The following is a 26,377-nucleotide window of genomic DNA, read 5'->3' on the forward strand; positions in this document are numbered from 1 at the left end:
AATTCCTGTTCTCTAAAGCCACTTACTGTGCAACGGCAGCGCAGACAGAGGTTAATCTAGCCAGCGCACATCACTCCACACCATCTTAGACCCAGATGGCCACGTATGTAAATCATATACTGATTTTTTTACCATATTAAGAAGTTTTGATAGTACAGTCCACAGGAAGTCGTGCTGCTAATTCAAAGGCAAATTTCAAAGGTTTACCAGCGACTCCTTGGGAGAAAGACAGACAATCTCCTCTGGTGCAATTTACAGCTCCTGAAAACCTGCTGCAGGACCAGCTATGAGTTGTCCCTGACTTGACAGTAATCAGTCGGGTTGTTGAGTTTCACCATATTAAGCTGTTGATTTGGAATGAAGAACCAGTGGTGGCCAGAGCCTTGGAGAATGCCACTGTTAAGGGTGGGAAAGCTATAGCACCATGTTAAATATTATCATGGTACAAGAGGTGCCTAAGACGTGCCTTTATTTTGTTGTGTGTGTTTTTCTTTAATTGAGATTTTAATGAAAGTTTATAAAGAACTTGGATTTCCATTCATTCATTGTCGCATATTTTCCATGCCTTTGTAAGCCAGAGCTCACAGGAGGAATGCCCCAGTGTGGGGTGAATTCCTCCTTGGTAATTGTTATGAGAAGTCAGTGGGAAGTGAGGAATTAGAAGGCTCCTTGGAAGAAGTGTTTCCTGAGTGGTCTAAATCACTAATTCCAGGCTAAATGCCCAGTAGTCACCTGGAAAGTTAGTAAAAAAAAATTAGTATGTTGATTCCCCGAATCTTTCCAATAGCAAATGTGTCTTAATCTGTAAGGACCGGTTCTTCCTGTTGTCTCAAGTGGACTCTGCCTCAAGCAAATGCTGTGGGTTTCAGAGCAGAACTGTGCTCCATAGAGTCTGCAGTGGCCGATTTTTTGGAAGCAGTTCCCAGGTCTTCCTTCAGAGGAACCTCTGGGTGAACTTGAACCCCAACCTTTCCATTAGCAGTCATGCAGGCTACCCAGGCATTCCCAGGCATCTTAATTTTTGTCTTCTCTATTTTTAATGATAAAATTAATTCCTACTCATCATTAAAAATTTACATGGTACAGCAGAGTGTTAAAAAAGTTCTCTCCCAGATCTTCATCCCCTCTCCTGTTGTTAATTTCCTGTGAATGCCTTTCAGAAGTTTCTCTGGCACATGCACGGGTGTATGTATGCATATGTGTGTAAGTATCTCCAGATACAATGCAAATTGCCTGCAAGTTTAGTGTAGACTGGACGGCTGTGAAAGCAGAAAGTCTAATTTATTTGTTTCTTTGCATGTGCCAGGAATTCTCCAGCATCAACAAAACAATCCCTCTTTAGAGAACAGTTATTCTAAACCTCTTGTTTTCATCATTATCTTAACTGGTCACCTTACTGGTATCCAGGCCTCATAGTGAGCGCAGGCTGGCTCTGCAGAGCACTGCCCTTTGTCCCTGTTCCCTCAGCACAGCCCCTCTGATCCTCTACTGGGCACCAAAACAACAGAACCCCGCCAAATTCATTCTGTCTCACAGCACCGTTACAGGACGGAATAAACTGCCCTGTGACAAGGCTTTGGAGACTATTTACAGAAGCAGACAGCCAATCTTTCTCCCTAGGAGTGATGGATGTGTTTGAACTGCTAACCCTTTGGTTAGCAGGTGAGCCACTGTGCCCTCAAGTCTCCTTCATTATCCATTAAAAGCACTGCCATCTCGTTGATCCAGGTTCACAGCAGAGACTAGAAGAGGGTTTTTCATGGCTACTTTTCCCTATGTAGATCTTCAAGTCTTTTTCCGGAGGTGTCTCTAGGTACTTGAACCTCTGACCTTTCAGTCTGCAAGCAAACACATTACCTGCTTAAACAACACAAGAGCTCCAGCCACAACAATAGCTAACATCAACTGAAGGAGCCCTAGTGGCTCAGTAGTTCTCAGTTTCTAAGAAAAGGTCAATGGTTCAAACCTCTCAGTTGCTCCAAAAGAGAAAAGATTCCAGCCTTGGAAATACTATGCAGAGTTCTACTGTCATACAGAATCTCTAGGAGTTGGGATTTGTGACAATGAGGTGCTTGGGTTTGGGTTTGGGGTTTTTCTTATCATCATTTGAACATTTATTATGTAAAGCACTGGACTGTGTAATATGCATGTATTGTCTCATTTAATGTGTACCTATGACAACAAGGTCTACAGTCATCAATATGGATTGTATATCAGCATCAAGAAGACAAAAACCCTCATCATTTGGCCAATAGACAACATCATGGTAGCTGGAGAAAATGATTGAAGTTGTCAATTATTTCATCTTGCTTGAATCAACAATCAACATCCTTGGTATCAGCAGCCAGGAGATCAGGAGATGTACTGCACTGGGCAAGTCTGCTGTCAGGGACCTCTCCAAATACAGAAGAGCAATGATATCCGTCCGAACTCTAAAGTGCACCTGATTCAGGCCCTAGTCTTTTCAATCACTTGCTATGCATCTGAAGGCTGGACAAGGAATAAGGATGCTTGAAGAAGAATTGACATATTTGAGTTGCAGCATTGGAAAACAGTATTGAATGGAATGCCAAAAGAACAAACAGATGTGTCTTGGAAAAAGTATAGCCAGGATGCCCTTTGGAGGCAAAGCTGTTGATGTGTCTGTCATCTCTTATACTTTGGGCATATTGCTAGTACAGGTTATTCCTTGGAAAGAGATGTTGTGCTTAGAAGGGTGGAGGGTTAGTGAAAGAGAGGAAGGCCCTCAATGAGATGACAGACACAGGGACTGCAGCAATGGGTTCATGTGCGTCAGGGATGATGAGGATGGCACAGGACAGGACAGGGTTCAGGTCTGGTGTTTATAGGGTTGCTGTGAGTCATACTCAACTCGACAGCACCTAGCAGCAACTACATGAGGTAGGTAACCTTCAATTTCTAGTTGAAGAAATGTATGCAAGCTTAGGTAGTTTGGCTATATGTATTGGGGGGACAGAATTTCAATTCTACTCCTTTAACTTGGAGCAAGTCATACCCTTAAGCTATGGGCTATACAGACATTCCTTCTAAAGGCACCTGTGAAGTCAAGTATCATCATTTTCCTATATCCAAGGTTTGGTAACAAAGCCAGAAACAAGGCCATGTGATCTGCTAAAGAAATGAAAAACAGCCCAGAGTCCTTGTAGTTATAAAATCAATGCCTAATGCTCTACCCAGCGTGCCTTCCTGAAAGATGGATTGAATGAGAATGACTAGGTCCATTAGGGCTCTGTCTCCGGGAGCGGGATGAGAGAAAAATGAGCCTGCAGCTGTATCGAACCAAATTCCAATTTGATCATGTCAAATATCCTTTCTTTGGTGCCACGCTCCCACGTTGAGCTGTGAGGGGACTTACAGGAGTTAAAAATCTCCACCTGTCAGGATCTTATAGAATTCCACAGGAGCGAGCAGACACTCACATAAGCCTGCCTGATCTGCAATAATTGGGAAAGAAAGCAACCTGCAAAATAAAATTTCCTACGTACTAGGATGTATGTCTTAGCAGTTGAAAGGTATTTTAAGTAATTTATATAATAAATATTTGAATGCAAGTATCCATACTAACAACTGAATAATGACTGCTGATGGCAACACAGCATTCTCTGTTCTAGTCTGATTGAGTGAAAAGGCTCTGAGGGAGTGGAGGAGGAAGATTTCCCAAGGAAAGCTTTCTTCCTACTCTCTGGTGGCCAACTCTGGCTTTGTTCTCAGAGAGGCTGTGGCATATGGTTTTCTCAGTCTGGGATTGAGAGTCATGAGACAGAGATTCACATTCATTCTGATAGAAGCTAGTTGAGTGGCACAGGGAAAATGATTTATCCACTGACTCTCAGCTTCTTTCATGAAAAGGACACACAGAGATATACTCCTAGATAGTGTTGTTAAGTACTGTCTAGTCGACTACAGCTCAGAGTGACCCTGTGAACAATGGATGTCAATCTTGCCCTATTCTATGAGATCTTCATTATCTCCGATATACTAAGCCCAGTCCCATAGTCACTGGGTCAATCCATCATGTTGAGAATCCTCCTCTCCTTCACTGCCCCTCTGCCTTTCCAAGGATGACCTTTTCCAAGGACTGGCCCTTCTAACAACATGCTCCATATAAGTGAGATGACATTTCAGCTTCCCTACCTTTAAGGAATAACCTAGTTGCACTTTCTCCAAGGCATATTTGTTTGTTCTTTTTGGTAATCCATGGGATATTCACAACTCTTCTCCAACATCACAACTCAAAGTCATCAATTCTTCTGTCATCCTATTCGCTATCCAACTTTCAGATGCACAGCAGGTAATTGGAAAATATCATTACTTGAATCAGGTGCACCTTAGTCTTTAAACATACATCATTGCTACTGAGAACCTTGAAGAGGTTCTTGAAAGTAGATTTTTCTAATGAAATACATTTTTTGATTTCTTGACTGCTGGTACCAAACATGTTGATTGTGGATCCAAGCAAAATGAAATTGTTGACAACTTCAGTCTTTTCTCCATCTATCATGATGTTGCCTGTTGGTCCAGTGGTGAGGACTTTGTTTTCCTGATGTTGAATGTAATCCATATTGAAGGCTGCAGTCTTTGATTTTATGCAGCAAACACTTCAAGTTCCCCTCACTCTAAGCAAGCAAGACTGTGTCACCTGCACACCTGCATAATGCAGGTGGTTGATGTATTTTTTTTTCTAATCCTGATGTCACAACAAAGAGGCTGGAGTTTTTATTCTACCCAGAGACACCCCAGAAGCAAGACCAGATGAATCACTTCTGACAAATCAGTCACTAAAAACTTATGTAGCGGAGTTAGAGCCCAGTTGGTAGTAACTTATACACCCACTCCTCACTTATCAACATGGCTAGTGGTTAGGTTCTGAAGACTAGGTCATTATGTGGAAATTGGTACTATGTGAACATAGAGGATGACTACATCACTGACAAATCACACCATTATATAACCTCCAAGCCACTGAGAATCATATTCCAGCCAAGCTGATACATAATCTTACCTGTCACAGCCAGTGCTATCCTCACCTTTGACCATGGCGCTCCTTACTGTCAGATGTGCATTGTTAATGTACAAAATAGTCAAAGGGTATATTTTTTCTTTTGTTTTAAGTACAGAATATTAGATAAAAGGATAGTGAAAAGTAGGTGTATATATTATATACAAAATGGATAAAATGCATAAAAGTGATTTCCATTCATTCATTTCTGTTAAGTTGCAACTGACTGATAGTTGAAACTAACTGGTTTTCAGCGACTGTAAAAGGAACAGCAGAAGCCTGTCCATCTTTCTCCCTCCAAGTAGCTGGTGGATTCAAACCGCCTACCTTTGAGTTGGAATGCAGCTTCTTATCCACTCGGCTACTAGCACTCCCTACAGCCATCAGCAAATGTCAGCTCCTGCATCCTAACCTCCTGTTTCTCTTTTTAATCTTATTAATTGATCTTCTTCCCTCCCCACCTCCCAGTTTCCTTCAGCTGAAACAGTCTGAAGTGGGAGGTCAAATGCCCAGTGTGGGGAAAGATAAGAGTGAGTAGAAGAGAGGCAGAGATGAGCCCTGAGGGACTCATTTTAATGTCCCACAGCTCAAAATGTGAAAATGAAGCAACATGGGTTCTAATTTTGTGCCAAGTTTCAGAAACAACCACTGAAGACCTATATTCCAAGTTAAACATCAAACTATTGTAGAAGGGAAAACGAGACCAGCTACTGCTGGTGATGACTTGTGTATTGTCTTGTGAATATGGTAACAGAAAGCATTAGAGACTTGGTTTTTAAATTTTTACCTTTCTGTGCCAATATTCCTAAGAATTTGGTCAAGGAGCCCTCAATTCTAGAAACAGCTCAAGTCTTCCTGAGAATATTTCCTCAAAGGCCTACTTGGTAAAAGAATTTTAATGCAGTCAAACCAAAACCAAATCAAACTGTTGCTACTTACTAATACTACCAACCCTGTGTTTTACAGAACTGTACTCCCCTGGGTTTTAGTGACTGCAATCTTTATGGAACAGGCATCCAGGCCTTTGTTCTCTGGCTCTGCTGGGTGGGCTTTAACCTTTAAGTTAGCAGTCAATTGCAAACTGCCTGTGCTACCCAGGGATCTCAATTAGACTGCTGTTACACGCTGTCTAGTTGGAACTGACTTATAGCTGACTCTCCCATGGCTTTTCAGAGGCTGTAAGTAGCACGAGAGGAGACTGTCCATCTTTCTCTCACAGAAGAGCTGATGGATTCTAAGTTAGAATATTGGAAGCATAGTTTCTCACCACTAGGTCACCAACGGTGCCTCAATTAGACTGTTGTTAATTCATAACTGACTCTCCAGCAGGTTTTCAGAGGGTATAAATCTCAGGGGAGGAGAATGATCATCTTTATTCTGTGGAGTGACCGGTGGATTTGAACTGTTTGCTTTTGGGCTGGCAACACAACTCTTTACCATCAAGCCACCAGACTTCTCTCCTCAACTACTGTTGTTGTATGCTGTCAAGTTGGAATCCACTCACAGCTGACGTGCAGTGGGTTTTTAGGGGCAGTAAATTGCATGGAAGGAGACTGCCATCCTTCTCGCAAGGAGCATCAGGTGGATTTATACCCTGTGCATTTGGGATTGTAGTGGAGCTTCTTACCACTAGGCTACCAAAGCTCCATGGGGTACCACAAAAATGACCGAAACAACAAACTTCTACATATATTGCAAAATCAATCAAATTTCTGCTTTCCTCATTGGTAACTAGAATCTGTGCAGTAAGCAACAACTAGTGTCTAAAACAATTTGTCTTTCTGTTTTGGCATGTCATAGACATTCAACAGTTGTTTACTCCATAAATGTCTGAGATCTGCACTAAAGAATCTGAGTTTTATTCTTCTTACTTGGGGTAATATAACAAGCAATAGTAAGACAAAGCAAAGCTTGCTAACTGGATACATCTTTTGTGCTGATGAGACCTGAATCATTAAGAAATGTAATCCAATTATTTTGATGAATATATACCTGATTCTGTGCTCACTGAAGTTTTCTTTCGGCCAATTTGGAAGGGATCCGGGCATGAGTCATCTGTTAAAACCCTGAGCTCACTGACGCCAGCACTGCACTATCTTATGAAATGGCAAAGGGTGACTCCCCCCCCATCGTTCCCTGAGAGATCAGTACTGTCTTGAAAAGAATAAAATCAGATGAGAGAACATTTTAGAAGAGAAAATGAAGGGGACATTGGAGGGGCAGAAGGAAACACATTTGTTTGTTTATGCAGAAATGGATCCAAAGATTTGCATCTAGGAAAGACTTGGGAGGTAGAAAACATGAGTGAAACACTTCCCCAAACACTTCTGATAACTTAGCATTACTTAAAATCCATTTTGAGCAAAACAGCTTTAAAAATCCTTGCGAATTGTTATCCAAGGCGTACTGGTCTTTATTTGCATGGAGTAAAAGTGGAGCAGAGTAAAGGGAGATATGAGAGACATAGTTAAGTTGCCTCCATGAACTACTGCATCTTGTGTCATGAGACCAGAAGAACTAGGTGGTCCCTGGCTATTACAGCTGAACATTTTCTTTAGAAAAACACTGATAAAAATGAAGAAAATGCAGAACACACTTTCAAATTCTCATAGAACCCAGATCTTCTGGAGCCATGGAGGTTGGATAAGTCCCTGAAGCTACTGTTCTGAGACAATCTTCAAACCTTAAATAAAAAATAAATCCTGAAATCAACCTAGAAAGGAACAGTTTAGCTTAACCAGTAAAGAATGTCTACCTTGAATATTTGTGCTATTTTAAGCTCCAATCATCTATATGAATCAAAGGGACAACAATTGATGTAGTAGATCAAAACCTTAGGGGGCAGTGAGTTTATGTTAATAAAGAACGACTCAGAATGAGAATGGCTGCACATTGAGAAAAAGGTAACTAATATCATTGATGTACAGATAGAAATTGTTGAATTGGTATAGTTAGAAATTGTTGAATTGGTATAGTTGTGCTGTATATATTCTCAACATCAGCCAAAAGAGAAGAAATTATTGAGAATTCTGCGTATAGTAAAGGTTTGGACTAGAAAACAACAAAATCATTGCAAGCTATGATTCATGTTATAATCCACAGTCCCACTTGCAAGCAGACAATGTTTTCATGCTTGTATTGGCTAAACAGACGTGCTGGAGGAGGTCTGGGTAAATAGCACACAGCGAGCCCCTCATGGAGGGTCAATCACAGCTGAAAGAAATTTGCACAAAGCCGTTTGACTCTTGGCTTGTTTGTACTACTGGTGGAATCGAATGCCCAATGGAGAGGATGAGTGAGGAGAGCTTCCAACAGCCAGAAATGCAGCACTAGTTAAAAACAGCTCAACTTACAGCAGCTAAAATTAGTTCTCATGAGTAATGAATTTCATACTCAAGCACCAAGGGGTGCAGACATCCAATCTGGAGGTGATTAAAACTAAGTACTAACCAATGCTTTGGAAACTCTGGAGTATTCCCAATTGGATTGGATTTTTCTCCTAATTATGGAGACACACACACACACACACACACACACACACACACATACACATATAGTGCTAAGTATATAGTATACCTAAGTATAGGTATAGCACTGGTCTGACCATTTGCTATACAGAGGTAACTCGTGGTTGCTGTGATGCTAAACACTGTGACAGTGATGTGTCAAATGCGATAATGGTTATCCATGGTGGACAGTGTTGGGTGAAACTCCCTGGTTAAAACAAGCTTGGAAGCAGGAACAGCATCCACTTCTGAAATAGCTTGCTTCCGGAAACTCTATGAACTTGGAGAAATGACCAAAGTTATACAAGTGTTCAGGTCTTTCGTTCACATAGTCGCTATGAGTTGTCTATGACTTGACGGCACTTAACAACAACAAATATCCTATGGTCTGCCAAAAGAACAAACAGGCAAGTCTTAGAGAAAGTACAGCCAGAGTGCTGCTCCTTGGAGGAAAAGATGATAGAGCTTTGCCTCACATACTTTGAGCATGTTGTTATGAGAGGCTATTCCTCACAAAGGGACATCATGCTTGGAAAGCTGGAGGGTCAGCAAAGGAAAAGGTGATGATTGGTAAGAGGGACTGACATAGTGACTGCAACAATAGTCTCTAAGTATGCAAAAAATGATCAGAATGGCACAAGATAGGCTAGGGTTCAGATCCATTGTTCACAGGTTCACTGAGTTGTCCCTGACTTGATAGAAATACACACACACACACACACCCCTATATTTGGTTTTTTAATCAATTTTTCAGCATACAATTTAGTGACACAAATAAAATTTGTAATACCACCGCTGCTAGCCATTTCCAAATATTTTCTCACCTTTATTGGAAACTCAGTACCTCATAAGCAGTCCCCAGCCCCTGTTAACCACTAGTAAACCTCTGTCTCCATGGATTTGTCTATTCTAGATATTCCATTTAAGTGGGATCATACAATGCTTGTCCTTTTGTGTCCTCTTCACTCAAGTATGCTTTCAAGGTTCTTTTATTTTTTTATTTCACTTTATGGATGAATAATACCCCATTAAGGAATCCTGTAGTGTGGTGCTTTACATGCTGCTGGGCTACAAGCCCAAAGGTGAATTGTTCCAATCCAGCAGTGGCTTCATGGAGAAAGACGAGAAGCCTCCTCTTATAAAGATTTACAGCCTGGAAACCCTATAAAGGGTTGCCATTTGTCAGAATCTACTCAAGAGGCAGTGGGCTGGGGCTGATTTTGGTTTAATATTTCATTATATGGATGACTAGTCCTTATTACTAGTCTGTCTTAATTTAGATGCCCAGCTTTAGAACAATATCTGGCAGACAATCATTTATATGTAATGGAGGTATGTATTTATATGTAATGTCCATTACAGAAGTAATCAATAGATTCAGTGTCACCTCCTTCCTCTTGGCACATGTATCTTATCCTATCCCTTTCTCCACTCCACCAGGATCCCCTTCCACTCCTACTTACACTGTCCAACACCACCCTCCCCACAGTCAACCCTTGCTATGATGGCTTAGGCCATTTGTGATGCCTCTGTCTTGGGTATAGGAGGCTCTAAGTCCAAATCCCAGGATTCAGTTTAGATGATCTCAGTTTTGTTGGCAACATCCAAAGCATCATCGTCAGGAGCAAGTCAAACATAGGCCGCCTTCTCTCCATCAGGCCTAGTCAAGTGTTGACCTGGGCCGTATCTATGTAATACAGTTTCTTTACAGCTTATTTGATTTGGTGCTTCTTGGCCTTGACATTTACAATGAACAGAAGTGTGTTGTTATCTTCTGTATTCTTCATGGCTGACTCAGTGGTCAGGGGAAACATGATGATGTCATAATGGCCAGGCTTGTTTCTCCTAGGGGTGCTCTTCTGGGAGTATCTCAGTGTCTCAGACGGCCAGAAGGTGAATGACACATTGAACTGATCTTCCTTTTTTCTTTTGTGCCTGGGGATGCCCTTCAGGATTCTTGGCCTTTTAATGCCTTTTCTTTGTCTTCAGTTTTGGGAGGGGCAGGGGCTTCCTTCTTCACTTTCAGAGGCATCTTTGTGGAAAGGAACTCCTCAAGACTTGAATCTCTTAATACATGTTGTGTTTACTGTGCATGTGAAAACGGCACCAACTAACTTAAAACATAACTGTAGACATAGAGCTTAAAGGATTTGATCCAGCTTTGAACTTTTGTTCTGAATTGGAGCATGGGGAAAAGATAATCTCTGGATTATCAAGATTTTTATTTCATCTAGCACCATACTAGGTGGCATGATAAACATTTTTTGTTCAATGGCTAACCTAAAGGTTGGCAGTTCAAATCCACACAAGAGTACCACAGAAGAAAGGGCCTGGTGAAATGCTTCTGTTAAGACTGTAGCAAAAAAAAAACATCAGAAAGCAGTTCTTTTTTATTTTTTTAATATTTACTATCTGAAATGAACAGTATAGCAGGAAGGTATGAGGTAGGCAGTGTAGCCTGAAATAAAAAGAACAAATTCCTGTGCAGAGAAGGAGGCAGTCAGTTTCCTAGGAGGCGGTATAATAGCAAGAACCATGAATTCAGATACTTGTTTGGAGTAGATTTGTGCCTAAGAGGATGGAAGTTAGAACCTCAACCCAGCAAGTCCAGAATACCATGTGGAATCAGTGAGAGGAATCAAAAAGCAAAACCAAAAGAGTCTGTAACTCGCCAAATAACACACCCACCATGGTTACACAGCACCTGACCCCCTCTTTCTGTTCTCTGATCTCTTGCTGTGTGCATGATGTACTTTGAAGTTGCCTCAGAGTACATTGTGGGAGAGTCATCCAAGGCCAGGACAAGTGCAGTGGTGATGTAAGACCAAAACCAAAGGAGCTGAGGCACGACCAAAACCAAAGGAGCTGAGGCACGAATTCCTTTCCACATGCACCTGTGAATCTTACCTGGTTCACAGCTTCTTATTGATATGGACACAAAGGATAAGAAAGTGAAAGGGAGAAAGGAAGCCAGGGAGGGCACAGAGGGAGGGAGGAAGCCAGCAAAATAAAACACTAGATAGCAGAAGAGCAAAGTCTAGATGCAAAAATCTAAAGGCATTAATAGTTGAGTGGATAAACAAAAGAAACAAGCCTGACCATTATGACATCATCATGTTTCCCCTGACCACTGAGTCAGCCATGAAGAATACAGAAGATAACAACACACTTCTGTTCATTGTAAATGTCAAGGCCAAGAAGCACCAAATCAAATAAGCTGTAAAGAAACTGTATTACATAGATACGGCCCAGGTCAACACTTGACTAGGCCTGATGGAGAGAAGGCGGCCTATGTTTGACTTGCTCCTGACGATGATGCTTTGGATGTTGCCAACAAAACTGAGATCATCTAAACTGAATCCTGGGATTTAGACTTAGAGCCTCCTATACCCAAGACAGAGGCATCACAAATGGCCTAAGCCATCATAGCAAGGGTTGACTGTGGGGAGGGTGGTGTTGGACAGTGTAAGTAGGAGTGGAAGGGGATCCTGGTGGAGTGGAGAAAGGGATAGGATAAGATACATGTGCCAAGGGGAAGGAGGTGACACTAAATCTATTGATTACTTCTGTAATGGATATTACATATAAATACATACCTCCATTACATATAAATGATTGTCTGCCAGATATTGTTCTAAAGCTGGGCATCTAAATTAAGACAGACTAGTAATAAGGACTAGTCATCCTCTCCCAAAATAGTAGGGCTTTGAAAACCCTATGTACAAGAGAGCACACTTAGGGTAGAATAGCAGATATGACATCTGAGGCTGAGCCCTCAAATTTGGAAACACAGAGGATGAGGAACAGTTGTAAGCAGACACTAATGACTGGAGTGTGGAATGTGAGAAGCATGAATGTAGAAAAACTGAAATTGTTAAGAGATAAATAGAAGACAAATATTGACATACTAGGAATTGGTGAAATGAGTGGACTGGCATGGGACATTTTGAATCAGACAATCATATGCAGGAGATGAAAAGGTGAGGGAAAATGAGGCCAAGTTCATAGTTAAAAAGGTCATTTCTAGATCCATCTTGAAATACAATGTTGTGAACAACAGGATTATATCCATACATATACAAGGAAGTCTGGTGAATACCACTATCATTCAAATATATGCATCAACAACCAGAGCCAGAGAGGGGAAAATAGATCATTTCTACCAACTTTGGCAGTTACAAATCAACTGAACATTCAACCAAGATGTATTAATAATAATGAATGACTGGAATGCAAAAGTTGGGAACAGAAAAGAAGGATTAGAAGTTGGAAAACATGGACTTGGTGACAGAAATGGAGCTGGAGATAAAATGACAGAATTTTTATAATCAATGATTTTTCATTTAAAATACCTTTTATAATAAACAAAGACACACTATACACATGAATTTCACCTGATGTTATGCACAGAAATCAGATTGATAAAATCCACAGAAAAAATCATTGGAGAAACTCAGTATCAGCTGTGAAAAGTAGGTCAGGTGCTGATTGTGGAAGAGGCCATCAACTACTCAAACACAAATTCAAACTAAAGCTAAAGAAGGTCAAATCAAGTCCACAGGAACCAAAATTTGACCTTGAGTATAAACCACCTGAATTTAAAAATCACCTCAGAAAAAGCTTTGAAGGCTTGAACACTAATGAACAAAGACCAGTTAGTTGAGCTGTGGGAGGATATCAAGAATGTCATCCACAAAGAATGAAAAAGGTCATTACAAAGACAGAGGAGGAAGAAGAGACCAAGATGGATTCAGAATAAACTCTCAATATTGCACTAGAGCACCGAGAAGCCAAAGGAAATGGAAGAAATCAAGAAATTAAAAGGGTGAACAGAAGATTTCAAAGGGTATCTTAGGAAGACAAAGCAAAGTATTATAATGAAATGTGCAAAGAGCTGGATTTGAAAACTCAAAAGGGGTGAACTCACTCGGCATTTCTTCAGCCGAAGAAATGGAAGAACAAATTCAGTCCTTGAATTGCAATACTTAAGGATGCAACAACTATATGGGCAGAATTTTGAATAATCCAGGAGGCATTAAAATGAGATGGAAGGAGTGAGTAAACAGAGTCACTTACCCAAAAAGAACTGGCTGACACAGAAGAATTTCATGAAACAACATATGATCAAGAGGCAATGGTGATGAAAGAGGAAGATCAAGACACTCTGAAGAATTGGCAAAAAACAAGGCCTAAAGAGTTGATGAGATACCAATTGACATATTTCAACAAACAGATGCTGCCCTGTATGGCTCGGGATAGGGAAGGGTTCGGAGCTATTATATATAGAGTCACTATGATTTGCAGGCAACTAGATGACACATAACAACAATAACAACAACAACAACAACAACAACAAACTGAGTCCAGCTAGTTAATTCTAAATACAAATTTTTCTCTCTCACACACACAAAAAATCTTAAGTGGTATGTCATGCATCTTGATGCTGAATGTAGATCAATATTTTCCAAGGGGAGTGCTGAATAGAAGCATATTCTCCACTGGCATTTACCTCAGGGAATCTCAATCCCTAAACATAGGGGTAGCACAGAGGTTATAGAATGAATGCTGAGTCACTTTAACACAGAAAATCTCAGGTCCTTTTCTTCTTTCATGTGGACTTACTGTTGTTTGCCAAGGAGTCCATTCTGTCTCATAGTGACCCTAAAGGACAGCACAGAATTGTTTCATAGGGTTTCCTGTCAATTTTTATGGGAACAGACTGCTATGTCTTTTCTGTTGGGGAGCCACTGGTGGTTTCAAATCACCAAACTTTTGTTTGGGAGCTAAGTGCTTTAATAGTAGTGTCACCAAGAATCCTTTGGCTTAGAGTTAAACCTGTTACCATCAAGTTGAATGTAACTCCACAACCCATTTAGACAGTAGACCTGCCCCACAGACTGTATGTAATCTTTATGGGAACAGATTGCTACATCTTTCTCCCTCAGAGGGGTGTTTTGAGCTGGTGATCTATCATTTGGCAAGCGAGCACTTTAATCACTGTATTACTAGGGGTCTTTTGGATTAAAGTACAAGCTACCAAAATGATAGGATGAAAGCAGTGGAAGGAAGCTTGAGAGTCTTTTGCTTTGATCTAGATATTTCAAGTGATTTCTAGAACATCTCTGACGGCGATAAGTTCATAGTAACACAGAGCAATCTGCTCATGTGGAATAGCTGCAACGGCAGATTCTTCCTGATGCGAGCTATGATCTGTCCTGTGATGTCCCACCACCTTGATAGCCTCAGGACACCACCACGCAGGTTTCCTCAATTCCATGCTCATTCTGAAGAGGTCTGAAGACCAAACTGCTTTTGGACCCTTAACTGGTTTTCTCCTGGCAGATTCCTACCCATCCTGCCAAACCCAGATCATGTCCTTAAAACCCCTAATACAGCTGATGGCTTCATCCTGGGAGATTCCCCAGCACCTCCTACACAGCTCAGCCTGCAGTAGCATTACCCTGTAATAGATTTGTTTATGCATCTGTCTCCCTCCTCCCGTGGACTGCACCTCCAAAGAAGCAGGGGCAGCAAATGAACCCCCTCTCTATTCCCATCATATAGTCTGATCCGTTCTAGGCTCAATAAATATTAGGAGAATTACTGAAATGTCTACCCCATGCCTTCCATTCTCCAGGCTAAATATCCCCAAGCATTTAGCTGCTACTTAAATGACAGCTTCTAGGAGATGATGTTGCGATGGAAAAAAAGATAGCAGAGGAAGGAAAATATTTTCTATCTGGACTGAAGCCATGTCATTCATGACAGTGAAAGTGATGCCTGTGAGAACGTCGCCCCAGCTTCCACCATGGACCCAGTGGGTCTCTGCCCAGTGACCTCTGCAAATACAATAGAGTCGATATTGGTGATCCCACCTGCTGGAGACACTGGCAGGAATCTGTTCCCCTCCACAATCTAAAATGTATTTTTGTACCTCAATCTCACCGGTTGTAAAAATTTTCCTCTACTCTGAAACAATAAAATATTTAATGTTCTAATTCCTAAAGAAGAACCCCTGGTAACAAAGTGATTTAAACATTCAGTTGCTACCCAATAGCTTGAACTGACCAGCAGCTCTGCAGAAGACACAGCAGTCGACTTCAGCAAAGCCTGACAGCCTTGGAAACCCCACAAGGCCAGACTACTCTGAATCAACTTCAGCACAGTGGGCTATTTCCCAAGGGATTAGAGGTGACACAATTGTCATAGGCAACTGCTTAAGACTCTTCTGCACTGTAGAGAGGGTCATGAGTCCAGGAAGAAAGCTGAAATGGGGTCAAGCATCTCAAGAGTCTGCGGTTAAAGCTACAGAGATTCACTCATAAGTCACAGATGGCATTTCAAGATCCGCTCACCCTCTACTGAGAATGGTGATTCTGGCACCTTTCTGAAAATCTGTGGAAATCAGCTAAACTGAAATGTAGTCAATGACATAATATTAGTAAACCTGGAGATTAGGACAATCACTGTTTGCTGAGATGAAAAAAAAAAAAAAAGATAGTGCTGGAATGATCAAAGAAAATGCCAGGTGATGTATTCAAGGTAGGAGAAAGGAGAGAGTGTAAGAACTGGCCAGTATACAGCCATCTTGACAAGGTGATGGGAATTGCTATGCTTCTTGACTGCATACTCCTTTCTCTGGTAGACAAGAGTGAACTGGGAAAGACTGAGGCTTTGTGAGAAAATTGGAAGCCATCCAACTCCACTGCCTGCATTCCTTGCTCATAAGGAAACTTCTGGTTTTAATTTGGTTTCTCGTGGAGCAATTTCTATAGGCAAAGAGCATGCTAGTTTGCTGACATCCATATCTAATTACCTTGAGAAGTATAAATTTCATTAAGATTTCATAAATTGGCACTCTACGTTTTTAGGTTGGCTTGGTTTTTTTTAAGTCTCATTTCAGTCTGCATAGTGGGAATCAATTCACCAGGATCATCCAAGCAATGTTGTTGTTGTTGTTGTTGTTATATGCCATCGAGTCGTTTCCGACTCATAGCGACCCTATGCACAACAGCCCTAAACCCTGCTCTATCCTGCGCCAACCGCACCACCTCTGACACACCCATCCCGATTACCTCAGTCACCAAATCAATCCATCTCATAGAGGGTCTTCCCCTCCTGCGCTGTCCCTCCACCCTCCCAAGCATGATGTCCCTCTCCAAGGACCCGTCCCTCCTGGCAACATGTCCAAAGTATGTCAGACGAAGCCCCAGAATCCTTGCCTCCAAGGAGTAGCTTGGTGTAATCCTCTCCAAGATGAATCTGTTTGTTTTCCTGGCAGTCCATGGTACATTCAGTACCCTTCTCCAGCACCACAGCTCAAAAGCATCCACTCTCCTTCTGTCCTCCCTAGTCATTGTCCAACTCTCTGATGCATAACAAACGATTCCAAATACCATGGCCTGTATCAGGCGCACCTTAGTCTCCAGAGAGACACTGTTGCTCCTGAGTACTTTAGAAAGAAAAAGTATCCAAGCAATACGAAAGACAAAAAACCAGTTGCTGTTAAGTCAGGGCTGACTGCTGGCAGCCTTATATGTGTCAGGGGAGAACCGTGCTCCATCATGTTTTAATGGCTAGCTTTTACTGGAAATAGATTATCAGGACTTTCTTCTGATGTATCTTAGGGTAGTGTTGAACCTCCAACCTTTGGATAGCTGTTGAGCACACTCTTTATATTGCCAAGGACACAGCAATATGAATGAACAGATACAATTCAGAAAAGTTAGGCAGGTTTCATCTGTCTTACAGAGGATCACTGTAATTTGGACCTGACCCAAATGTACCTAACAACAGCAACAACAATTTAGTTCCTAAACTTTCAAATCCAAAGCCCAGACCCTTGGGTCCACAGTGAACTGATTCAGGCAATGTGCCCAACTGGCAAATGAATCCAAAAACAAATTCACTGCTTGTTGGCAATACTAGTTAATCATTTTTATGAATGTTAGTGTTTATCATCCTTAGAGTGGTTAATAGCCATTACAATATCCTAGGCCTGGTTATTTCACAGGGGCTTTACAATTATACTTCCCTTTTTTTTTGCTGAAACTTCTTCCCTGGGATATATGGATTCCATTAAGAAACAGCTGTCAGCAGTTCAAAGTGGTGGGGACTGCCTTGGCAAGGTTCACCCTTTGTCTCAGGTAACTAGCATGCAGATTAGCCATTCATAGCTCCTCTGCTACAAAGTTAATTAAGCTGTACACAAAGGCAATCAACATTTATGTGACTTAATTTTAAAAATGAAATGATGGAGGAGGACAGTAAAAAAAATATATATATATATATATTTAATGAAAGCGTTTTGCCTATAGTATCCTCCAGAAGAAAAAAAGTAAAAGTGTCTTCTTCAACTACAGTCAAGTCTGACTGCAGCCTGCTCTATGCCTCTCACCTATCTGCCTCAGTGTGGAAGTGGGGTACCTCCTTTCGTTCTTTCTCAGTTTAGTTCAGCAAAATCTCATTGAGTTTCTCCATAGTATCTTAAATTCCTGAACATAATTTGGACAAATGATCTCTAAATAATCTACCTGAAGTTGCGAGAAGAAAGGAAGACAACATAATAGCCCAAAATTGAGTGCAAGCAATGAGATGCTGATTTCTCATCTTGAGTGTGGAGACTTATTTCTGTGGAATTTGTGGCATCTTGGCTAAGCTGACCTCATAAAAAAGGACACTAGCATACTAAATGTCTAGTACACTCTATCCTCAAGCCCTCCTAGTAGCCTAAGATAGGCAGGCAAAGCTGTTCTATGCAAGACCTAAGCCCAAAACAACCCTGCTTACAGAAACTAAAGAGGACCTGAAGTGTTTGCTGCAGAAAGTCAGGGAATGCAGTCATCAGTATGGATTGAAGCTCCACATCAGAAGACAAAGATTCCCACATCTGAGCTAATTCTCATGATAGATGGAGAAGAGACTGAGGTTGTTAACCATTTCAGCTTTCTCAGCTCCACAATCAACATTCTTTGCACCAGCAGTCAAGAAATCAAAAGATGAATTGCTCTGGGGAAGGCTGCTGTCAGGGACCTTTCCAAAGTGCTGAAGAGCAACAATGTCCATTGGGAGACCAAGGTATACCTAATTCAGGCCATAGTCTTCGAAAGTACTTGCTATGCATAAGAGCTTTTGTACATAGAGTTGCTACAAGTGGAAGGCAACTCGATGGCATATTATTGGCAGAATGTGGACCTGTCAACTGCATTTGAGAAATGAGCCTTCTTCACAGAAAAAAAAGTTTCCCCTTCTAGATGATGAATAACATGAAGATGAGTGTGGTGATGAGAAGAGAGCGAAGTCATCAAGTATGACAGTGAGGGATGTTTATATGGCACGCAGAGAAGAAAGATAGAGGGCCATGGCCTATCATAGTGACTTTTGCTGCAGACTGACATCACAGTATGTCTGGTTTATCAAATGAAAATAATAGTGCTTTTTATGTTGCAAAATGTTGCAGAAGTGAGCTGCTTTTCCCTTGGATTATAGGGGCAATAAGGAGCTCCATGCAAAGTCCCCGTGGGTAGCCCATTTTCTCAATGTCCTGCCTGTTGGTCAAGACCAACTCAGTGGCCTGACCTCAGACTCCAGGATGAGACTGGGAGACCAGGCCCCTGACACCTAGAACCCTGCTTTCTAATTCCAAACACTTGTGCCAACCTAGTGTCATTAACACCAAGTTAGGCCATAGAAGTCTAAGACACATCCCCTCACTCTACTCCAGTGCCAACAGACAGGGAAATAATTATATAAGTGAACCCAATAAGCACCTATAGACATGAGCGCACAGCAGAATAGTGGTTGAAGAATCAAAACAGATGAATGGATAAGCAAAATGTGGTATATCCATACAATGCAACATTATTGACGATAAACAGAAAGGACAGTCTGAGACAGAGGTGACAGTTGAACTTGAAAAGAGTAAACTGAGCGAAATACCTACTATGCAAACTCATTGCCATTGACGTGATTTTGACTCATAGCAACATTATAGGACAGGAAAGAACGGTCTCAGAAGGTTTCCAAGGCTGTCACTCTGTATGGAAGAAGTCTAATTATCTTTTTCTAACAGTGTCTCCATTGTGGTTAGCAGATGAGCACTTAACTAGTGTGTCAACTGGACTTTTGTGAGTGAAATAAGTCAGATATAAAAAGGCAAGTATTATAATTCCACTGATATGAAATACTTTGAACAGACAAGTGCTTTGAGATAAAAATTGTTACCAGAGCCTGGGGATGAGAGGAGAAAAATAAATTATTGCTTAAGGAGTATGGTGTTTTAATTAAGGCTGTCTTATAAAAAAACATGAGGTTAGGTGTGAGTGAATGAACTCCGACTCATAGCAACCCTAGGTGCAAACAGAAGGAAACCATGCCCTACCTTGTACCACCTCACAATCTCTGCTGTGTTTAAGCCCTTTGGTGCAGCTACCATGTTGATCCATCTTGTTGAGGGTCTTCCTTTCCTTCGTTGACTTCCTACTTTTTCAAGCATATCCTTTTCTAAAGACTGATCCTTCCTCACAACCTAGTCAATGTATGTGACACAAAGTCTCACTCCCACTCCTCTTGCCTCTAAGGAACACCCTGGATAAACTATTTCCAAGCCAGATTTGTTTGTTCTTTTGGAAGTCCACAGTATATTCAGCACTCCATGCCAACTCCACAACATAGTAAATGCAGTTAATGTAACTGATTTATTTAAAGACAGTTCAAAGGCAAAACTTTAAAAATGATCCATCTTAGCAAAATAAATGAAAAGAACAGTCAACAAATTTAAAAGGTAAAACAAGGAGAAGTCAGATGAAAGCCTCCCTTCCTTTATTTTTTACCCGATATGAGGAAATAGTCTTCCAGCCCATATGAATTTCAATGCTTTTTAGGAAAAGGCTGGCCTAGGACTCATTTCTTTAAGCCTTTTCACCATCAAGCTGGGTAAGGCAACACCTCTGATAAGAATGTGAGCTGAGGATTTAGGCAAGCAGAGTAAATACCATGGCTCTGTTGGGAAGCGTGTGCTTACTCAGGAGTGTCTGAGACTTTATCTGGGGAGAGGGGATTCAGCTTTCACTCAATTCTCAAAAGGACCTGTAATGGCCCTAAAGGATGAAACTACTGCAAAAGACGCGTGCTTTGGGAGGAAAAGCAGAATATAAATGCAGTATCTTCACTTTGCAGCTCGGCTGAATCTGGCCTTTACCTATTTCCATAAGTGGGAGCCCTACAGGCCAAGTAATGAATAGAAAAAAATTTCTGCAATAATGACAAGAATCTACAAGAGCTGTCACCTACATCCACATTAAACTACAAAAGCAGCCCAGCGGAATGTATGATGGAGAAAGAATATGTGAGGTTTGTTTCCCAGATAGTGAGGCAGCACTGATTTAGAGGGAATATTCCCAGCATTCCCTGGGGAGAACCAGGTGCCATATCCTGTCAGACCTTTCTCTGATCACAACCCACTCAGTTTTCATTATGAGGAAGGGCTCTTCATTAAAAAACATTTCCTTCTTTGGGGATAATGAGTTGGACAATTAATTTTCTATCAATTTGATAAGCTAATTGGCCTGTTTTTAAAAAAATTCCATAAGAAGCATTTAAAAATGACTGTTAAAAGAAATAATAATTTAAAAATAAGCTTATAGTGAACTCAAGCAGAATAAATAAAAACCAAATGCCAACCAAACAAACGAAAGTAGAATATATCATCTTTCAATGACTGCAGGGAGCCTGTGACCTATGCCTGCCTTTCTGGGGTTCTCAAAGACTAACTTTCTTGCCTTACTCATTTTTCTCCTAATATTTCCATAGCTTTTTGTATTTCAAACCAAGATGGTAAAGCAATACTCACAAAATGTAGGCAATCACTCCAATGGACCAGCAGTCAACAGCTTTGCTGTAGGGTTTCTGGGCGAGGACCTCAGGAGCTATGAAACAACAAAGGAGACAAATTTAAATGCCTATTATGTAAAATAGGGAGCTCTGGTGGTCTAGAGGTAAGGAGCTGTGCTGGCATCCCAAAGGTACATGGTTCAAATTCACTAGTTGCTCAATGGTAGTAAGAAGGGCAATCTCCTCCTGTGTGATGAACAGTCTCTGAAAATCCAATGGAGGGTCAGGAATGGGTTAGTTCCAACTTGATGGTACATAATAGCAATATAAAACCATTCTCAGTATCTCCTTTTTCTGATTGCTACCAGAAAGAACTCATAGTCTATGAGCCGAAAACTTGAGTAGAAAGGTAAGACCCACTTTCTTGATCAGCTTTTAGGAAAAAAATGTTTATGTAATTGGAAATGACAAATCAAAATAAATCAATAAATACTTAACAGACCTCTATTATATGTTGGTGCTATGTTCACAGCTCATACCAGACTGAAGCAAACAAAGATAGAATACATTTTAGAGTCTGGGGTATGTTTCTTTATCCCAAACTCAAAGGGCCATTTCTGCTTTGCATGCAGGGGCCTGATAGGTGCTGAGAGTGGTGGGTGCTAAGTATTCCTCATTATGCCTTCATGAAGCTTACAACCAGTAGAGATTAGAAGTAGAATCTGGTTTGGGGAAATTTAGCACTAGTCTTTGTCTTAATTCACTCTCTAAGGTTTGAAGTAGATTATACATTAGAGCCCATTTCTTGTCTATGGCATGAGAAAAGTGTTATTTAATCTTATTTTCTTATTTCTGAAGCACTGTTCATCAAGCCCTCCAACCTGATTGGGTGGCTTGTTCTGCAAGCTCCAACCTCATCTGCCTGGTACAGTTGTTGCTGGGGGCCATCAAGTCAAGTACGACCCATGGTGACCCTATGAACAACAGATCTAAACCCTGTCCTATCCTGTGCCATCCTCACATTTCCTGACACATTAGAGCCCACTGTGGCAGTCACTGTATCAATCCATGTTGTCGAGGGTCTTCCTCTCCTTTGCTAACCTTTTACCAGGGTGTGTCAAATGCCCGGTATGGTTAGCACTCAATAAATACTTGTGCAAAGAATACATAAATATAAGGGAAGACATCCAGTTTTATCTACAATTAAAATATCCTGTTTATATAGAAATAACTGATTAAGATCTCTGTAGCACAGACTTTCCACAGAAATGACAAAGATAGAAATAGTGTAGATAAATATTCTTTGAAAACACAGTTGTAGCTTAAAAGGCACTTAAAAATTGTGTGCTATACTGTATATTTATTCAAAGAACTCTAGGTGCACTAAGTGACTTACTCAACAACCCTGGAGTCAGGAAAATGTCTTATTATCTTTACCCCTAAATTGTACACCCTAAATGGCATATGAGAAACAAAGGTAATTGAGAGGCCAACTAACTTTTCTAAGGTTATCCAGATGAAAGTGGCAGTGCTAGGGGATCTTTTACACCTACTTCCTTTCAAAAGGAACTGACCTTATATCAAGAGTCCAAGAAATAGAGATTAGTACAACAGTGTTCACAGCAGCATTATTCACCATCACAAGAACACAGAAACATCCCAAATGCCCAACCACAACTGAATGGATTGAGAAATTATAGTACATTCACACAATGGAATACTATGCTGCACTTAGCAACAATTTCGAAAAATTCTATATAACTTGGGAGAGACTGGAGAGCATTATGCTGAGTGAACTGACTCAATCTCATAAGGACAAATACTGCCTAAGACCATTATTGTACAAAGAAGGATAACTAGTAAAACATGTATGGAGATCCAATGAAAGAAGGGGTGGGAGCAGAGGGATGAGGATGGGTAGGGGCAAAAACACAGGGTTGCACAATTTGGTGGGTGGGAGGAGGGGGTAAAGAAAATGGGAAAGATCCAGTGGGGACCTGAAAAGACAGAATAATGGTGACAATAGTTCAATGATGACTAAGTTTATAAAACACAATATATGGGAGTGATAGTATGAAATACAATGTATATGAACTTTGTAAGCAAACTAATTTAAAAAAAAAAGACTAAATTAAGAAAAAAAAAAGAATCTACCAAAAGTATTCTGTAAGGTCTTCATAAACACCTTCTAGTGTACACATTCACTCACACTCACTGCCCTCGAGTCAGAACCGGCTCCTGGCTGACCCTCCATTGGGATTCTGAGACTATAAATCACCCTGGAGGACACTGTCCATCTTTCACCCGAGGAGCCACTGGTGGACTCAAACCCCCAGAGAGGCGAGGCCTTGAGTTGGCAGTGCAAGTCCCAGGACTACAGAACCAGAGCTCCCTTCAATTTCTAATGAGATCCCTGAGGATTAGAAACTCTGTAATCATCATTATCTACACCTTATTGCAGTTGTCATTGAGCCAATTCCCCTTCAAAGGGACTCCATTTGTCCAAGTTGAACTTTGCTCTGTAGGATTTTCAGTGACTCAAATCTGGGGAAGCCAGGCCTTTGTTCCAAGGTGCTTCTGGGTGGGATCAAGCCTCTCTAGTCCTCTGCACTATAGTCAAGTGGGTGAAGCATTTGCACCACCCAGTGTGTCCATCTCCCCGTACAGCTAAGGAAAATGAGCCTCAGAGAAGTAAAATAACTTGCCCAGTGTCACAGAGAAAAACATAAAAGAGTCAGATTTAAACCCAAGCCAGTCTCATGCAAGGTGATCATTTCTTCCATTTGTAAGAAAAGTACCCTTTGCAGAAAAAGCAACAGGGAAAGTCTATCTTTCATTCTATTGAAGATAAGTATCTTCACAGTGATTGTTTCTGGTTATGACAGAAATACAATCCACAGAAAATCCTCAAATCTTATTTCATGTTTCAGTCTCCAATTCCCTCAGATCTCTTACCAGAATTCTTTAATTAAAAAAAAAAAAGAGCAAATCAATAAATGGCACATCCTGCCTTTGCTATGTTTACTCTCAGCTCAGGTAACAAAAGGAAAAACAATTATGAAGTTAGGGAGCTCGGAGAGTGGAGAATGAATCCTCAGATAATTGTGAGCCGGCCACAGCAATCTTTCCTTTTTCCATAACTGTTAACAACATATTTCTCAGGCTCTTCTATTATGGCAACTGACAAATGGGAGCCATTAACCACAGTAAATGTCTTTCTGATTTAAGAGGTGTGTGTTCTCTGAATTGATGCTCCCCTGTCTGAGTGGCCACACAGGCACAGGTGGTGTGAGGTGACGGCATTAGCAAAGAGTATATTTCTAAGCCCCGAGGGCCATCCTTCTGGGCTGATGGGAAGTTCAGAAGAGGCAGAGAAAGCTCACAGAACAATAGCTGATCCATGATTCCTTCCCAGGCCCGTTGATAGCAGCATGTTTGCAGCACAAAACCAAGCTGCTGTACCGGGTAGCAGGTTTTGGTTTTGAGTCCGAGTGTTGCTCCTCAGAGGATGAGCCCAGCCTGGTCCAGGCACAGTATGCCACAAGCTGCCAGATGGCATAGAGGCAGTGGGAGCTCAGAGCAAGACCAGAGCACAAATTCATATCACCCAGCAGGGGTCAGATGAGACTGATCTACGGGGAGGAAGCACAGAGAAGGAAGCTGTGGGCACTGCCCTCTGTCCATAAACTGCTTCCATAGCTTATGAATAAAGATCAGGCCAATCCCCTGAGCTATATATAGTCTTAGTTGTTAGCTGCCACTGAGTTGGCTCGGCCTCACTGCAGCCCCGTGTATAACAGAAGAGATCACTGCCTGGCCCTGCACCGTCTCGCTGATCACTGGAGCATCTGAGTCCATTGGTACAGTCACTTTTGTTTGAATATCTTCCAACCTAGGAGGTTCGCCTTCTAGCACCATGTCAAGCAACGCTTTGTACTCATTCATTGAGTCTTCACTGGCTAATTTTCAGAACTAATCACCAGACTTTCCTTCCTAGTCTCTTAGTTTGTAAACCCTGCAAAAGTCTGTCCACCAAGGGGGGATTCTTTTAGTATTTGAAATAACAGTGGTACAGTATCCAGCATCATTGTCACATGCAAACAACTACAATACAATAAACTGATGGATGGGGGGTGGGGGTGGGGGGAGAAATCTCATGCTCTTTAGGGAGCTCTGTTGACCTAGTGGCAAGAAGCAGTACTGCAATCCCAAAGGCCACCAGCTGCTCTACGGCAGAAGGATGGGTAATCTCCTTCCAGGCTATTTACTGCCTCTGAAAACCTGCCAGAGGGTCAGCTATGAGTCGGTTCTGACTCTACAGTACAGTACAACAACCATCCTCTTTAAAGGGGGAACACCTAGGGTACTGGACACCTGCTGTTGCTTGGAAGAAGAACTAACACTCTGTGTACTCTCAAGCCCTTCATCCTGACAGTCCTAGCCCTGTAGAGTGTGGGAAGGAAGATTCTTTCCAAGAACAGCATCTTCATCCTCCTCCTCATCTTCATGATCTGATAAAAGAGGAATGTATTGGCCACCATCTGTTCCTTGAAAACATGTAATAAAACACATTTTCCCTAGAGAGTGTACACCCAGGGGTACTCTTACAGCACACATTTTACCTGCAGTCAGGCAAATCCACACATTTTGGGGGGAAGAAGGGATTTTATAAGGTGCTGCACAGACATCAAAGCAAGTGGCTGATTATTTACATAACATGAAACTTGGGAGCTACTCGAAACATTTATAGACTTGAAACCACAAAGCACATTTACTCTTTTTTAAAATGAAATTTTACTTAAATGATGAAGCTGATAACATCAAATATTCTTTTTCTAAAGAACAAGTTTCTAGTTTGGATCTAGTAACATGGATATTAAAAGAAAAGTTTCAGGGGAGTTCTGGTAGCCTAGTGGCAAAAAGCTGCACTGCAGTCCCAGAGGTGCATGGTTCGAATCCACCAGATGCTCTGCTGGGGAAGGAGGGGCAATCTCCTCCTGTACCAGTCTGATCTGATTTG

The 26,377-nt window shown here is 41.3% G+C and overlaps 1 protein-coding gene across 1 annotated transcript in view; it reads right to left on the reverse strand.

Moving 5' to 3' along the window:
- CAMK1D (calcium/calmodulin-dependent protein kinase ID) overlaps nt 1-26,377 on the reverse strand; it is a 618,438-nt gene that overhangs the window by 21,129 nt on the left and 570,932 nt on the right. Inside the window, exon 6 of the mRNA XM_006891836.1 lies at nt 21,377-21,452. Coding sequence (XP_006891898.1) covers nt 21,377-21,452 — 76 coding nt within the window. The remainder of the gene's footprint in view (nt 1-21,376; nt 21,453-26,377) is intronic.

This window comes from Elephantulus edwardii, unplaced genomic scaffold (genome assembly GCF_000299155.1).
Source record: "Elephantulus edwardii isolate Elephantulus edwardi_28Jun2011 unplaced genomic scaffold, EleEdw1.0 scaffold00105, whole genome shotgun sequence".
Lineage (NCBI taxonomy): Eukaryota > Metazoa > Chordata > Mammalia > Macroscelidea > Macroscelididae > Elephantulus > Elephantulus edwardii.